Below are 18,305 nucleotides of genomic sequence, written 5' to 3'. Positions count from 1 at the left end.
CCTGTTCTCTCTTCTTCACCTCTCTTCCACACTCACCATTACTCTGAATTATTGATCCCAAGTACTTAAACTCACCCACCTTCGCCACCTCTACTCCTTGCATCCTCACCATTCCTCTATCCTGCCTCTCATTCACACACATATATTCTGTCTTAGTCCTGCTGACCTTCATTCCTCTTCTCTCTAGAGCATATCTCCACCTCTCCATGGTCTCCTCCACCTGTTCCCTACTCTCACTACAGATCACAATGTCATTTGCAAACATCATAGTCCACGGGGACTCCTGTCTGATCTCGTCTGTCAACCTGTCCATCACCATTGCAAATAAGAAAGGGCTCAGAGCTGATCCTTGATGTAATCTCACCTCCACCTTAAACGCATCCGTCACTTCCACTGCAGACCTCACCGCTGTCACACTACCCTCGTACATATCCTGTACCACTCTTACATACTTCTCTGACACTCCTGACTTCCTCATACAATACCACAACTCCTCTCTAGGCACCCTGTCATATGGTTTCTCTAAGTCTACAAAAACACAAAGAAACTCCTTCTGACCTTCTCTGTACTTCTCCAGCAACACTCTCAGAGCAAACATCACAACTGTAGTGCTCTTTCCCGACATGAAACCATACTGCTGATCACTAATCATCACCTCCCTTCTTAACCTAGCTTCCACTACTCTTTCCCATAACTTCATGCTGTGACTGATCAGTTTAATCCCTCTGCAGTTACTACGGCTCTGCATATCACCCTTATTCTTAAAAATCGGTACCAAAACACTTCTCCATTCCTCAGGCATCCTCTCACTTTACAAAATTTCATTAAACAATCCGGTTAAAAACTCCACTGCCATTTCTCCTAAACACCTCCTTGCTTCCACAGGTATGTCATCTGGACCAACAGCCTTTCCATTCTTCGTCCTCTTCATAGCTATCCTTACTTCCTCCTTGCTAATCCATTGTACTTCATGATTCACTATCCCCACTACATACTGGTGTACATATTCATAGTAAATTATTGTACCACCGTATTTGCCCTCCTGGGCCCAGGCTGGGGCTGGAAATGATTTTATAACCAGTCCACCTACCTGGCTATCAAAAGGAAGGAAATAAATAAATATTCTGATGTATATGTAGTAATTTTAATTCTGACCTCTCTCCACAAAAGACATGAGCAGCATGGCACAAACATGATAAACCTATATAGAAGAGACTAGTTTTCTCAGTGGCGAATAAATGTCAAAAAAGCTGCAAATATTTAAAGACAATATAAAAAAAGCACAAATGGTAACTTTTTTGTTCACCTGTACACTGTGACCATTTTTACATAGGAAAGATGAACTAAAGGCACTGCTGAATGAATAATTTAGTAAGAATACCAAAAAATGAAGCCTTACTGAGCTATTTTGGCACTGGACACTGGAGCTGTTGAAACGTAGAGCTGGCACACGATGGATGGTCCCCTGGATATTTAGTACGCATTCATAACCACGCTGACCCGACTGGGGTTGGGGCAAGTTGCGTGCTTTCAGGGTAATTGGTTTTACCTCTCCCACTGGAATCAGGATCTCTTCAGTAGGTACCAGCTGTGGGCAGTCCTTAATGGCAAAAACAACAACATAAGTTACCAACAAATAAGCAGCAAAGTAATAAATGTGTACTCCAGAGGAAATAAACTGAAATGCATTCTGGGTCAAGCTTAGCTCAAGAAAAATGTTACCACATTTTCTGGAGTTTATACAGAAAAAAATATTCAACAAGATACAATAAGCAGTGCCATCTATATTTGTACACAAACACAATTATGACACAAAATATTACAATAATTTAATGAAATCACCCCAGTTAATTTCTGCTGTTGCCTTCAAAAGCTGTAACAGTATATAGGTTTCTCAGGCAGACAGACAGACAAGACAGAAACTATCTCAGGTGATTTCATTAAAAAAATCATTATGCACTTTACCAACATAAACAATTCTGAGAGACACATAGAAAGAGGGGACTCGGAAAACCAGGCAAGTTAATTAAAAAATGCTAACTTAAATGTATCGCTGTTTACGCTTGTCATTTTTTACAAGCTACCCGTGATAATACAAGTGATTTATCAGTTTTACTGTAGAATAATGTCAGCCCTCAAATACTAATAGTCTAGAAATCTGGATGTGTACATTATTCCGCAACTCAAGACATCCTGTTATGAAAAATGCTGCTTACAAGGAGACTTGTATCTTCAGAAGTGTAATCCTGGCCACAAAACTGACTTGAAATGTTCTGACTGGCTGAAAGCAGTGATCACTAGTTACTGACAGAATGGGCTGAAAGTCAAATGTTCAGGTAGCAGAAATGTGAAAGTTTCACTATAGGGCTGACAGTCATGGGTAGATTTTCTGTTGTATACTTTTTGTTAACTTGCTTGTCTACTGTTATTTATATTTGCCTTGACTCAGACTGAAATAGGCCCATTTGGATCAGTGCTCTACCTCACTTACCAAATTGAATAAAATAGAAAAAATAAAAATATATTCTTCAATTAAGTTTGAAACTACTTTTGGAAAGAACAGTTCTGTTTTAGTTAGTTTTGGTCTTCTTTAATTTAATAAAGTATACTATCTTAAAACAGCCACAGGCAGGACTGAATTACTTCATGCACACACACACACACACACACACACACACACACACACACACACACACACACACACACACACACACACACACACACACACACACACCTAGTTTGTGTGGCACCCCTGTTGCAGGCATCTTTACTGTAGGTTTATGGGGCTTGAGGTGCAACCTATCATTGTGCAGTGCTCCGTACATGGCAAAAATAAAAGAAGTGGAACACCTGAAGGAGGAAAAACATACTGTCAAGCAACAGAATGGCTTCCTTTGACCTTGGTGAAGAGAAACCAGTGTCTCCATCTGCAGTTCCTTGTGCGTGTATCCCCTTAGCAAAGGGAACCAGCAAAATGTCTTACAGCTTTTCAGAGCATTCATCTCCCACAGGAAATACAGTAGCAATGTTACCATATCTCATCAGTGACTCCATTAGCATTAATAACTGGGAAAGCCATTTTCACTGAACAAAATGTAACCCTGCACCCACCCACACTAGTTTTCTGGTTCGTTTTGATTTTTCCCTTAGCTTTATTGGTATCTGCGTGGGCTCTACTTGTTAGTTTACTAACTGGTTAGTTTGTACTGCAGCAGAGTGCTGTTGTAAATGTGGTGCAGGCAAGAGTTTCACTTGTTAGCATGTTGTCTTGCCCAATCATGTGACCATGCAGTTAGTATATTTAAGGAAAGATGTAGTGCATGGGATAAAGGCCCCTAGAAGTGATTTTTTTCTGTGTTTTCAATGAAAGTGGCTTAAAGTGTTACTTATTCTATGACAGTAGTTCCAACGAATGTGGCTTCAATGAAATGATATAATGCTCATTCTCTGGCACTGTCCTGACGCTCATTTATTTAACAGTTTAGTTAACAACAGTTAAACAAATGTTAAATAAATAAAAATGCAGCACTATCCTGACATTTATTTATTCATTTAGTTAGCAATTTAGTTAACAACAGTTAAACAAATGTTAAATAAAAATGTAGCACTGTCCTCACATTTATTTATTTAACAATTTAATTAACAACAGTTAAACAAATGATAAATAAAGAAAAATGTAGTACTGTCCTCACATTTATTTATTTATTTATTTATTTATTTAACAATTTAGTTAACAACAGTAAAACAAATGTTAAATAAATAAAAACGTAGCACTGTCCTCACATTTATTTATTTAACAATTTAATTAACAACAGTTAAACAAATGTTAAATAAATAAAAATGTAGCACTATCCTGACACAGCAGTTTATATGTGCTTCAGAAAGGAGCCTGGAAGCTACCAGGTTTAAGCCAGTAATTCTTCAGGGGTAACACAAAGTGAAATCCATTTTAGGTAATTGAATTACTATTTCTTTGTCAAAATAGCAAAATTCCATATGCCCTTTGAAAACGGTAAGTGCTATACAATGCAGAAGTACCTTGGCAGGTAGATGGGTAATTTTTCTTAAAATCACAGGATAATGAAGAACTGGGTCCAAGATAAAACACTTGGACTCCTGAACAGCTGTAAGAAACAATCAAGCCATCAGAAAAAGAGCTTTATGCGACAAAAGCTAAAATGAGATATTTTGCAGAAAATAACAGTCTACTTAGAATGGAAGGTCTATGAAAGGGGAAGCAATGAAATCAAGCAGACTTTACACATGAAGCACTTAGCACGAGGTTTTAAAGTGCTGATGTGATCTGGTAGGTGTTGGAACAGTGAATTTTCACAACATTTGTTTCCTATGATTGCTGATTTTCTTACTCTCTCTGTTACAGACAAAGTACACCTAATAATCATACGGAAGCAGTGTAAGGAATCTTACGGGTGAATAACTCTGAATAAGTTCTATCATTTGGAGTAATTACCTCACACTGCACAGAATCAACTAGCCATAAGCACGCCCTTACTGTGCTAGTCACTTAAATTACCCACAGACACAGAAGCATTAACACTGCCGTCCTCTGATCACGTCTCAGAAGGTCCATCTGTTTCCTTATAATTTGCAAAGCCAGACTTGAACACAGAGCAGCTGCCCTATCAGCCTGAATGGCTTTATTACTGTATTACAGAGGCTCTCTTATCTAACGCTTAGACACAAAGGCTTATCAGTGGTACAGTCTAGTGACAGCAGACAGGTTGGAAAAATATTTAAAAAAAATAAATAATGCTGCAACAGTGCTATAATTAGATAACATCTTACTGCACGAGGTCCTCATTTTATATTCCTCGGTTCCCCTAATAACCTGATTTGTTTGACTGCCACTGTCATGAATGGAGTTTATTGCTGGGGTGTGGGATCTTTAAATCAGTCTTAATACTGGCAAGCTGTGAAAAGGAACTAAACAAATCACTTTTGATAGTAATTCAGCATCACCGATTTTAAGGCTTCCCAAACCGTATTACATGGTACCACTGCAAAATATGGCAGTATGAACCATAATGTGTCTGCAAAATAGTATGGTAATGTGTCCGCAAAGTAATACAGAAATGTGTCTGCAAAGAAACATGGACTAGACATAGTATACAACCCCTACATGGGAATCTTCTTCTAAATAAAGGATGAATAAAGAAACATAGCAGCAAGTTATTTTGAGTTTTGCAATTCTCACCACACAGTGTTTCCTGAGTCACTGCACATCATATATATATATATATATATATATATATATATATATATATATATATATATATACACACACACACGCACACACACCAGTGTGTATTAGCAATGTTTTGTGTGCCACTGCACATCATATATACCAATGTATATTAAGTGTTTTATCCATCACTGCAAATCATATATACCATGTAGTAATAGTGTTTTGTGTGTCACTGCACATCAGGTATACCGATGTGTATTAAGTGTTTCATCCATCACTGCAAATCATATACACCAATGTGTATTAACAGTGTGTTGTGTTTCACTGCACATCATGTATACCAATGTATATTAATAGTGTTTCATCCATCACTGCAAATCATATATACCAATATGTATTAACAGTGTCTCATGCGTCACTGCACATCATATATATTAATGTGTATTAACTGTGTTGCCTGCATCACTGCACATCATATACACCAATGCATATTAACAGTATTTTGTGCATCACTGCACATCATATATACCTACGTGTATTAACAGTGTTCATGTGTCACCATCAAATATACAATATATATTATGTGTTTCATCTATCACTGCATATCATATATAACAATGTGTATTAACAGTGTCTTCTGCATCACTGCATGTCATACATATCAATGTGTTTTAACAGTTTGTGTGCCACAGCACATCATATATACCAATGTTTATTAACAGCATTTCATACGTCACTACACATCATATATACAATACATATTAACAGCATTTTGTTCATCACTGCATATCACATATACCAATATGTATCAACAGTGTTTTGTGCATCACTGCACATCATATATACCAATGTGCATTTGACAGTGTTTCATTTGTCACTGCACATCATATATACCAATGTTTATTAACAGTGTTTAGTGCATCACTGCACATCATATATACCAGCGTTTCATGTGTCACTGCATATCATATATACAATACATATTAACAGTGTTTTGTGCATCACTGCACATCAGATATATATATATATATATATATATATATATATATATATATATATATTATACATACCAATGTTTAGTGTTTCATGCATCATCGCACATCATATATACTGATGTTTATTAACAGTGTTTCATGCATCACTGCATATCAGATATGCCAATGTGCATTGTGAGCTACAGTTCACTACATACACCACTGTGTATTACTGTGCTGCTTTCCATCCTATGCACTGTTCTACAGTGCTGCACTGCTGCTCAGCATAAGAATTGTTGTGTATTGCTGTGCACAGTCATGTCATGTCAACGTACCCTCTTCAGCTGCTTCCTGCACTTGCACCACTCTGTGCTCTACTCTTAATAACATGAGCCAGGACTAAAAAGGTTCCTTCTCAATGTCTTGTTATGGTCTGATCATCATCACTGGATGTCCTGGGCTCTACCTTTACCAACAATGAGACATCAGCACTACAACAACATCCTCTATCTTCCTCCTCCTGATGTTTTCCTGCTATCTCTGATAGTTGATGTACCTATGATCTAAACTTTCCAGTGCCAAACAGAGACATGCATATAAATGACAGTGATATGTTCAGTACTCATTAGTGCCAAATGTACAGACCACAGAGGAAAGCATCTCTCTCTCTCCGTCTCCCCCTCCCCCTTCACTGATCTGCTTTGAAGCATCTTTCACTCCGTCTCCCACTCCCCTTTCACTGATCTGCTTTATTTCTGGCATAATGCACACACAGACATGCTACATTAGCACAGAACTGTGAAATGTTTTGGCACTTGATATACACATTTAACTCTCTGTGGCTTCAGCATGCCCATTTTGCAATGCAGCTATACAGGGTTGCAGTTATGGCAGATCTAATTGCTGATTTTTTACATTATAGAACTTTAGTGTCATAGTGCAGGGCCTGACCATCACAACACACATTATTCCAACTACATGCTGCCACCCAAGCTAAATCTGTCAATGTTTTTTCTACCACTACAAAACACTGTCACACTGCCACCCCCCACCACCACCGCAACTTAGATTTCCATCACAACACATTATATAACGGCACACTAGAGTTATCAGTCAAAGGCTGACTGCACGCAGGATGCTATATACCCACACTCAGCCTCCCTTTTAAGCCTGATGTGTTGCCGGTGATCAATCTCAGGCAATAGTTTGCAGCTGGGAACAAATATGCTTCCCTCCACCTAGGTTACAGAACATGAAATCAGGACTGATGGCGACAAGAATTTTTTTTTCACCCTGATGGCTTCTGAATTTTGGCTAACAATGCCATTTACTGATATTCCCGTCTTTGGTGGTACCTATGCATTGGTAACCCCCCCCCCCCGGTATGACACATTTTAAAGAAAGCCCTACACAGGAAAGGAACAAGAACCTTTGTATAGGTTCTCAGGCATGCAAACTGTGATGCATCTCTGGCAGGAATGTGCTAATGAGGAGAGATCATACTGTAGCCTCACAGAGGACTTTCTAGTTCTTTTCATCCCTATTCTCACTGACAAGCTAAGCTCATGTCACAAAATAGGTGTGCAATGCTGTTGCAAAAGAGACAGTTCCATTGCCATGCATCCCTCAAATGTTCACTGCTATACAATGCAGCATGGGGTTAATGGCTGAGCAAAGGTCTTTAAAGTGCTGTCTCTGATTTTTGCCTGAGTGCCCCAGCATAATTCCACACCATCCCACCTGGAAGTGGCAAGCTTCCCTACATCCCTCAAATGTTCACTGCTATATAATGCGTCATGAGGTTAATGGTGGGACAACAGTCTCTAAAGTGCTGTCTCTCTTTTTGCCTGAGTGCCCTGGCATATTTCCACACCCTCCCACCTGGAAGAGGCAAGCTGACTCTAGACTTAGCATTCCTCTTCCTCCCCACCAGCTCCAACAGTTCATAAGTTCATAAAAGAATACTAGGTTAACTGTCCTGAACTGCCCTTTTAAATCTTGCTAATAACCCAAGGTCAGAGTCAAACTCTGAGCTTTGTGTCCGTGAGGTGAAGACCTTAATCATTATGCCAAACCACACCCTCACTAGTTCTCAGAGCCATTAATCAAACACAGGTCAACTAAGACATAGCCACAGGTTTATCCAATTTGACGGAAGCTCCCATTTTAGAAATTACTGCAAGCGCCACTGTAACTCTCATCACCAAAGTTGTTGAGGGGGATGGCTGAGTGTGCATATTAGAATGGTGAGCATGTATTCACTTCTTGAATTATCTACTCTACTGAGCTGTTTCTCATGGTATACAGGACTAATGCTTGGACTGATGATACATCAGTTGATGATAGTCCAGTGATGCTGCATCATCTTAACAGTGTGCATATGTGGAGTTATCACATGCAAGGATTTCATAGGGTCACCACATGGTGAGCTATATTACTAGAAAATATTCCTACACAGTATTACCACATAATAGTACATTTTAAGCAACAAAATTAATGCTTAGGTTTGCTAAATGTAGGAAGAGTATGTTACTTGAGAACACTGCAGCACAGTACCATGCTAAATGCTGGAGGGGTGTGTTACCTAAAAACACTGCAGCACAGTACCATGCTAAATGTGGGAGGGGTATGTTACCTGAGAACACTGCAGCACAGTACCATGCTAAATGTTGGAAGGGTATGTTACCTGAGAACACTGCAGCACAGCACCATGGTAAATGTCGGAAGGGTATGTTACCAGAGAACACTGCAGCACAGTATCATCACATTCTACGGTATTTTACTTGAGATCATCATCACACAGTAAGTTCAAATGCACTGTCCCTCTGGATTAAGTTCCAGAACAGGGACAGTTTTACAAGAAACATCTAACATGAAGTGGGTGGCATTACCTCAGAAGCATTGACACGTCCTTCTTGAAACGAGCATGTGGTGGGGTCATGAGTGCAGAGGTTGCGATATTTACACCAATGACAGCGGAATGAGCTGTTGACACAGGACAAGCACCTAAAACATCACAAAACAACACGCCATGAACTGAATGAACAGACCAAACCAGAAAACAGCAATACACCATATACCATTTGTCTTTTAATTACATTGGAAGAAAATCCCACATTAATGCCAGAACCATTTCACACTTTTAAACTACATACACATTTGGAACCGATACCTCTTGCTAGGTAGTGCAGGAAGGCTTCAAAATTCATGTGGACATGCATAAGCTTAAACATTTATTTTTTTAGTTCTTGGGTACAAATACCTGGTTTGATATGAATCTAGTAGTCAAATCACTGCTGTTACTACTGTTATTAACTAAGAAATGTTTCTTAACTAAACTGTGACAAATGGCTTAGTGTCCAGTTTCAGACCATTCCATAAGCTGATAAATACCACAGGAACAGTTTAGCTTTTTTTTCCCTCCACATGACTGGCTCCAGTGCCTACACACAATTGTCCCATGTGTTCCATGGGGGTGAGAGTCAGGCTAATACACAACAACAGCACATGTTTGTAGGTTTGTGCCCCATGGATACACCACTTAGTGCTCCTGCAAGCTATTACTGATGTAACAAATCACAACCATTTCCCTCCCCTCGAGGATGGGTGAGCCAGCTGTGATTGATCTCCCTCTCCCGGAGTCAGCTGTAGCTGATCATCCTCCGCAAAGGATGAGTGGTCCAGCTGTGGCTGATCTCCCTGGGCCAGCCATGGCTGATCTCCCTCCCCCGAGGATGGGTGAGACAGCCGTGGCTGATCTCCCTCCCCCGAGGATGGGTGAGACAGCCGTGGCTGATTTCCCTCCTCCAAGGATGGGATGCACAGCCGTGGCTGATTTCCCTCCTCCGAGGATGGGTGACACAGCCATAGCTGATCTCAGTCCCCCAAGGATGGGTGACACACCCATGGCTGATCTCCCTTCCCCGAGGATAGGTGACACAGTTGCGGCTCCTAACTCTCATCCTCCCTGGCCAGCTCCATCTGATACTTGAGCTTCTTATGAAACTTGTGTGCTAGGCCACAGTCAGGCCTTTATCCCTTTATATCATCAGAGATGATCAAATAATTTATCTTTTGGTGGTCTCTAGAGGTGTGTTCTCTTACTACAAGATGATCTTAAAACATTCAACTACTTTACTCTCCAATTACCATAGCCTCAGTTGTGATTTTTATCCATAAGCAAACCTTATGTATTCGTATCGTGCAGTAATGATTTTTCACATGTCGACATGTTGTTGTAACAGAATCTGAACAGTATACTGGTACAGTTGGTGGATTTACCCAAAACAGACCCTAATTTGCTTACAGATAACAGAAAGCTACCAATACTGCACCTAAGATGTCCCTTGCTAGTCAAATGACAGTTCTAATTTACACTAAAAAAACTGAACCATACAGCAAAAATGTATGTACTTCCCTTTTTTATTTTCTTTTTATTTTCTTATCTATAGTCCTTCTTTCTTTCTGGTACATCTCCATACATTGCAGATTTTTTTTACCTAATTAGTTGCTTATGAAAGGACCCACATTGATGAGTGCTATACCTGCTTTTATCCTTTCCACCATTCACAATTTGGCATTTTCTCCTGCAATTCCCATGTCTGGGGCATAGATGCTCAGTGCTGGTGCATCTTGTGATTTCACACCCATAATCACACCAAACCCCTGAGTCTGAGAGTTCACTCAAAACTCAGTCATTAGTAAGCACACTTCCTACAAATGAAGGAACATGATGAAGAACTCACCTCGACATTTCTAACAAGCAATATACAAACATGCACTAGCATGACTTACATGGAATGCCAACAGCTAAAGCTGCATAGAATACACTGTATGTTCAGGGGACTGGTGAGAGTATTTTCAACCTACTATAGAGTTAAAAAGGATCAGATGGACTTAACATTGAGGACCCTTCATGATGGGTCATATGAATGGGCTGACCTCCAAGCAGTAAAACATCAATGGTGTAAGGAGATGAAGGGAAAGCCCAGTGGTCACAGTTCTGAAGGTTGCGCCATGATGTACAGATGTATTAAAGGAAGCCTACTGCCTTCAGTCACAGTGAAGACAGTAATGATTGGTAACCAGTCTACAACCGACAGGAAGAAAACCTTGACTATGGACATATGATACAAGATCGATAAGCAACCTATCAGCTGCTGAAGTTAGAGAAAGAGAGCAGAGGACTAAGCAAGTGATTTGTGGGGATGCAGAAAGGAATTCAACCCATGGTAACACTGGCACCTGATTAACAACAGGTTCAGAGGTCAGGGTGGGTGTGCTTGATATATCTGGCTATGTCAAACTGCAGGTGCAAGTTAGCTTTCTGTGTAGCTCACGTGTGGGATCAAGCAAATACAGAGATACAGATAGGAGAGAAGAAGTGACAGCAATTCCACCAAAATGCAGGCATGCCTGATGGGTATCAGAGAAGGACATTAGGGCTTTTAGCATAAAATCTAACTACAGCTGGATGGCAGTTCACTGATTCTCTCCCTCAGCCTGGACAACAATGTCAAGGTGGAAGAGGGGAATAAAAACAAAAATGGAGCATCTGTGGCTTTAACAATGAGAAAGGTCTTGTAGAGAAACACATAAAAAAGACAATGAAGCTTAATAAAGGTCTGTATAGGAGGACAAATGGCCTTTGTGCATGTCTGCAATGCAGACATTCTTGAAACTAGCATCAAAAGCAGCCACACCTTTTGTAGAATAACTTTTGACTGTAGCATTTTCCAGTGGGTAGTTAGCCATAATGTAAAATGGCAATGTAGCTGACAATATACTAGGAAAGTGTTTGTTTAGCAACTGTGTACATCTCCCTCTCAAAAGTGAAGACAAGAAATAGCTGTTCTTCCTTCCTAAACTCAAGCACCTACTTCACATAAAAGCTGGGCTGGCAGTGTACATCAAAGAGTGTAGAAGACTCTCTGTTTGCATTGGTTTCATCGCTAGGAAAACTATAGAGATGAGTGGACTATTTAAGGGACAACTCACAACGCACTTCCTGAAATAAACTTGAGTTTCTCCTAGGGGACACCTGATCCTTACGAAAAAAAAAAAAAAAAAAAAACAGACATGGTTCCCTACATATGAATATCCGAAGCTCTGAGATCTTGTGAACAGAAATGATGGCTATCAGGAAAAAGCTTCTAAGGAGTAAACTTCAATTCTGCTGAACCAACAGGCTCCAAGGTGGGCAAGGAAATCTGTACAGCATGAAGTTCAGATTCCATAGAGGAAAGGCATTCTTTAAAGCACAAAGGAGAAATACAGAACGCTTTTAAGGAACCACTTCACCAGCTAGTGATGGTCACAATTCTGCCTTCCTATGAGGTCACTATGGGCAGACAATGTTGGCACATATACCTTCACCAGAGAGTAACTGAAGAACATGCCACATAAGGCACCTGGGGCAGTATACAATACCACTCTACTCTTCAGGAGAACTGTTCTGACTTGGAAGTACTGGCCTGCCGAATAGGACGCTTTCTGAGAGAGTCAATCACTTCTGAAATGATCATCACGTGATCTCATGGAAACACATAAGCTGTACTAGGAATCGCACACATCCATGAGATGCCACCCCAGCAGAGGGGACAGTCAAGACTTGTTCCATTAGTTTCCTGCACTGACTTTTGTTTTTTGTAAACCAGATAAGCGGAGTGTATTTTTCTAAACCAGGTAAGCTTATTGTCCTTTTTCTATGGTTACCCAAGAGCACTATCTAGTCAAGTGACATGCTTAAAGTCATACTATAGGCAAATAGAAGTTGCGTGTATTAAACCCTGGGCTATCCCTGAATGCTGCCATGAGATTTGGTATGAGCAGTAATAGCAAGAAGGTATATGGGAATATAACTTACTAGTGGAACTGAGAATGAATACCAACTCCATCTTGTTGTTGCACTGTTGTACCCATAACAAAACACAGAAGACTCTCCTGTCCTGGGTGACAAAAAGCTCTGTCTCCACAGTACACAACTTCAGGATGACCCCGGCGAGACAGAACCTCTGGACATGCATCACAAGATAAGGGCTGGAACAATGAGTCAAAAAGTCTGTCAACTTGGACATGAGTGGTACTCACTGAAATGGGCTCATTCCTCTGATTGCTCCATTAACTAGAAGCTGAAAAACACTAAACAGCAAGGTAAAGTAGTTAACTGTAGTATTTTATGACAAGTCAATAGGCAAGGAGTCACTTCTTAGTCAGTAATGCAAAGAATGGACTGCAATTTGTCTCAGAAAACTAAGAAGGAGAAGTTGGTTGCAAGTTAAAATCTGTTAACCAGTTTACTGTGTAATTTAACTTAATCCCGACTTGTGCTCAGGATTAACTGTAACCTGTGGAACTTGTTTAACTTGCTTACTTATGTAATCTCTGTAAATAGTCTGATTGTAATACGTAATGCTGGTATTATGTAATGCTGTATATGCTTACCCTTGGAGCTTTTCTCCCCGGGCCTCTGCTGAAAATGGACATGCATCCAGTCGGACTATCCCGGTCAACAAATGTAAAATAAAATAAAATAAATAAATAAGTTGGAATGGGATCCATATGCTATTGCATGTTCCATGAGTTGTGAAAAAAAATGTGTTGTAACTGAATGTTGTTACCATACTAAATATGAACTGAGCTGGAAAACCTAATTGGCTTGTTCAGTGTATACATGAAATGTTTAAGAATGTACATGGCTGACCAAATAAGAGTAACTGCATGACCTGTTGGAAGCTGCTGGACCAACTAAACAGCAAGTGTGTGAAATGAGTGATAAGGCAGCTGAGATGTTAAAGCAACAGGAAGCAGGCAGAGCAGTATTTAACTGGAATGGAAAATGAGGCAATAAAATGTACAGTCACATGGTGTGCTGGAAGATGAGGAAAATGATCTTGATGTAATATGTTAAAAAAATGGTGTAATGAAATTGTTTTGCAGAAGAATCCTTGGATACAGCATAGGTAAAATGTTATCACCAGAGTAGAAAACAGTGCATGAGAAATAAAAGTGAAAGGAACCTCTGACCTCCTATAGGTTCATAGGTAGGTACTAGGCTATCTGCCCAAGGGCATTTATAAGCCTAGCCAGAGTGTGTCAGCTTTTGCCACCCCATTGAATTATTAACTGAGCCTCTGTCAAGAAGAGCCAATGAAGTGATCCCAGGGGTGTATTTTCTGTTACCCATTCACTCGTTAAGGTTTTTCTTGAAGAGTGTTAGTGAGGGGCTCTGTCTAATGTAGTTAGGAATTTTGTTCCAAAGCATGGGGAGTCTCTGTGACAAGAATCTATCCCTCTAGCATGTTCTATTTATTGTTGTGGTGAGGTATAGCTCACTAGAGCGAGTGGCTCGCAGTGACTTGGATTTCTTTAGGTGGAGCGTGTCCATCAATTCTGAGTTGGGCATGGCTTTGTAAGTCAGGCAGAGATCACCTCTGAGTAAGCGATATGCCACTGAGTACAGCCGGAGTTTTTCCAGTCAGGCTGCATAGAACATATGTTTGAGGCCAGTAATCCTCTTGGTGAGGTACTTTTGTGGTCTTTCCAGCTGTTGGAAGTGTCTTGTGAGGTACATCCCAAATGGGGCATTGTACTCTATGATGGGTCTGATGAGTGACGAGTAGAGGGGCACTATAACCTCTTTATTTCTAGATGTGAACCCTTTAGTAATTAGATGGGCTATATAGAAGGATTTCCTAACTACTTTGGCAATATGATTGTCAAAGGAGAGATTACTATCTACCTGGGTCCCCAGATCTCTTATTACCTCTTCTGTATTAAGGGGGCTGCCACCTATGTGGTAATTCATGGGTGTTTTGTTTTTCCCAAACAGGGTGACTATGCATTTTTGGGCACTTAGCTTGAGACCATGACTTTGACACCAGGTGTCCATCTCAGTAAGGTCCTTTTGGAGAATGTCCATGTCAGCCAGAGAGTCAATTATGGCTCCCAGTTTGCAGTCATCGGCCAACGTGGTTAGCCATAGTCCTCCTGCGTTTGTCTGCACTTCTGAGAAGTATATGCCGTACAGTAGGGGTCCCAGGACCGAGCCTTGTGAGACACCACTTGTGACTGGTTTAGAGTCGGACCTGCAGCCCGCTATTCTTACCATGTGAGTTCTGTCTGTAAGCCAGTTGGCAACCCATCTCGTGACGTAGGGGATTATGTTCAGGCTGGTGAGTTTTTCTATAATTCCCGAGTGGGGAATGGTATCAAAAGCCATGGCGCGGTCAGGGTAGGCTGTGTGAACCACCTTCGCCTCATCTATGGCCTTGGTGACTGTCTCAAAGAAGACAATCAGGTTTAGTAGGGATGATCTGCCCTTAACAAAGCCGAACTGGGTCGGGTCAAGTGTTTGGAGATTCCCAATGTCTTTGTTAATGAGTTCCATGATGATGCGCTCCATAGCCTTGCAGACCAGGCTAGTCAGGCTTATGGGGCGATGGTTACCATGGTCAGTTGTGGCCCCTCCTTTGTGGAGTGGAATAACTATTGCTGTGCACCATTCTATGGGCATGTAGCCTGTGGAGAGGCTGAGGTTGAACAGTGTGTTTAGGTGGGTGGTTAGTTCGTTCTGTAGTTCGTGCAAGATGCAGCCTGGGACACCATCTGGCCCCATTGACGCTGTGCTTTTGGCTTTTGAAAGGGCTGTTTTCACCTGTGCGTCTGTGATTTCTGGGACAATACACTTTTCCGGTACTGCTGTAGGCCCTTTTGGGGGTGAGAGGGGGGTGAAGTTTGCACTGAATTTATCTGCCAGGATGTTGGCAATATCAGTAGGTTCAGTATATTTTGTGCTATTTTGCACTAGCTCAGAGCATATCTGCGAGTTGCCACTAAGATTCTTGACATAGCTAAAGAGGGCTTTGTGGTTATCTTTCAAATCCTTGGCTATTTTTCTTTCGAAGTTAGCCTTGGAGGATTTTATGAGGGACCTTAGTTTCTTACTGATACTGATCAGGGATGTCTTTCCTTCTTGGGATTTGCTTTTTTTCTGAACTAGTTTCCTCCTTCTATTGTATAGCCTGTTTATGGCAGGGGTCCACCAGACTGGTTTCCTTCTCTTAAGGGAGTGAGTCTTAGTTTTGCTAGGGATGGCACGATCCATGCATCCTTGTAGGTGCTAATAGAGTCCATTTGTAAAGGTTCCTGTATCTTGGACACTGTTATCCTTTAGCATGGGGGCTGTGAAACTTACCACCTCTGTCTTAAGTAAGGTGAAGTTTGCTATAGAAAAGTTTTTCACTGTGGTTTCCTTGGTTAGGGATGGTGGTGTAGTGTGGACATCCAGAGTGATTAGTTTACGGTCTGATCTAACCAGTGACGGGTTGACCTCCAGTGCAGAACACCTGTCGCCCATGTTGGTGATGACCAGGTCCAATATGTTTTCACCTCTGGTAGGGGAGTTTATCAGCTGATCCAGGGCATTTGAGTTGATAAATTCCAGGAAGCACTAGACCTGGGAATTTGTACTTGAGTAGTTTTCCCTGTTAATGGTAGGGTAATTGAAATCGCCCAATATCAGGGTGTTCAGTAGGACTTTCATGTTTTCCAGTGTCTCCAGAAAGGTGGAGTGGTAGTCCTGGGTCAAGTAGGGTGATCTGTAGCAGGCCACAATTTGCATTGCAGATTTGCCCGATGTTAGTTGCACATGGATGATCTCAGAGATATCATGCTGTGCCACTAACCTGGAGGTGTAGGTTTCCTTGATGAATATGGATACACCCCCTCCTTTTGTGTTTCGGTCCATGTTCTGTGGCTGAAATGTGTGGTATGAGTTGTAGCCCGGAAGTGCAGGGGTGCTCTGTGGAGTCTTGAACCAGGTTTCAGTTACTGCACAGATGTTGACGTTCTCCATACTGAGGAGTGCTTCGAGCACGTGCATTTTGAGATTTAAACTCCTGGCGTTGAGTAGCATAACCCTCATTTTTTTATTTGTGCTGTTTATGGAGGTGGGTTTGACTTTTGAGCCTTGCCTAAAAAAGACACTATGGGGACAGCAAGAACCTTGGCCAGTATTCGAAAGCCTAGGGGTGACAGGTGCAAGCCGTCTCTTGCGAAGCAATGAGGCTTGTCGAACATGTTGTCCCAGGCTGACAGACACTGGATCCCCTTTGAATGACACCAAAAGCATAGCCAATTGTTGAAATTGATCATTTTTTTTTTATTCTGCGGTATCATTCTTGGTGAGGGCAGGATGTTATTCAGGGTCAGGGTCATACCCGCCTGGGCTACATGATCAGAGAGCTCTTCCATGTCTCTTTTCATGTAGTCCAGGGAGGTACGTCTCAGGTCATTCACACCAACATGAACAATGACAGAATCATATTTGTACTTGTTCTGGAGTGACCTGAGTGCTTGTGTTATGTGGCGGATTCTGGCTCCTGACAGGCAGCTAATAGTAACCTTCTCCTTGTCCAGGCTAATGAGTGGGACGTCAGTGTGCCTAACTACAGAGTCGCCTATTACTAGTGTTTTAAGTATGTTATTTTGTCTTAAGGGCTGTGATTGTGCGGCACACTGATTTTGTGTTTTATGTGTTGTCTGGTTTGTGATGGGAGGTGTAGGTTTTTTGGGTGTCTGCTTTGGAGGTCTCGAATGCTTTTGCAGGTTTTTATTTAGAGCCTCCGAGTATGATTTCCTGTATTTATGTGTATTTTTTGCCAGTGCTGGTTTAGTATGTCTATGTGAGGCTGGAAGTGTGGTGCAAGTGTTAACCTTCTACTCATGACTGCCTGTTCCAGTCTTGGGTGGAGAGAGCTTAGCCTCCAATTTAGCTATATAATTGCATCTCTCGCATATATTAATGTTTTGTGGTAGGAGGAGAGGGTTGTCGGTGTACATGAGGCAGTTGTAACATTGCCACAGGATACCCAGGTTCACCAGCTGGACTGGAGAGTATACCTGAAATTGCTATTTGGTCATGCCTGAATAGTAGGGTGAGCTGCTTAGTCACTTGGTTGGTGAGGGGTGAATAATGAGTCTTGCCCTGTTGGGCAATCAAGTGTTGGGGTATATCAGTGCTTGCTATTAGGTCTGAGCAAGTGCTGAACTGTAGGATGCTTTTCAAGTGCTTAGGTTGAGAGTTAGACTACTTTCAAGGGAAAAACTGAAGAGAAGACTTGGTG

The 18,305-nt window shown here is 41.2% G+C and overlaps 1 protein-coding gene across 1 annotated transcript in view; it reads right to left on the bottom strand.

Moving 5' to 3' along the window:
* The window catches only part of PLXNA2 (plexin A2), a 1,613,917-nt gene that overhangs the window by 634,165 nt on the left and 961,447 nt on the right, over positions 1 to 18,305 (bottom strand). Inside the window, exons 9-10 of the mRNA XM_044077136.1 lie at positions 9,072 to 9,186; positions 1,400 to 1,600 (exon numbers count right to left, since the gene is read on the bottom strand). Coding sequence (XP_043933071.1) covers positions 1,400 to 1,600; positions 9,072 to 9,186 — 316 coding nt within the window. The remainder of the gene's footprint in view (positions 1 to 1,399; positions 1,601 to 9,071; positions 9,187 to 18,305) is intronic.

This window comes from Protopterus annectens, chromosome 7.part0 (genome assembly GCF_019279795.1).
Source record: "Protopterus annectens isolate FY-2018-M chromosome 7.part0, PAN1.0, whole genome shotgun sequence".
NCBI classification, from domain to species: Eukaryota; Metazoa; Chordata; order Ceratodontiformes; family Protopteridae; genus Protopterus; species Protopterus annectens.
This window is presented reverse-complemented; position numbering and strand designations above follow the sequence as displayed.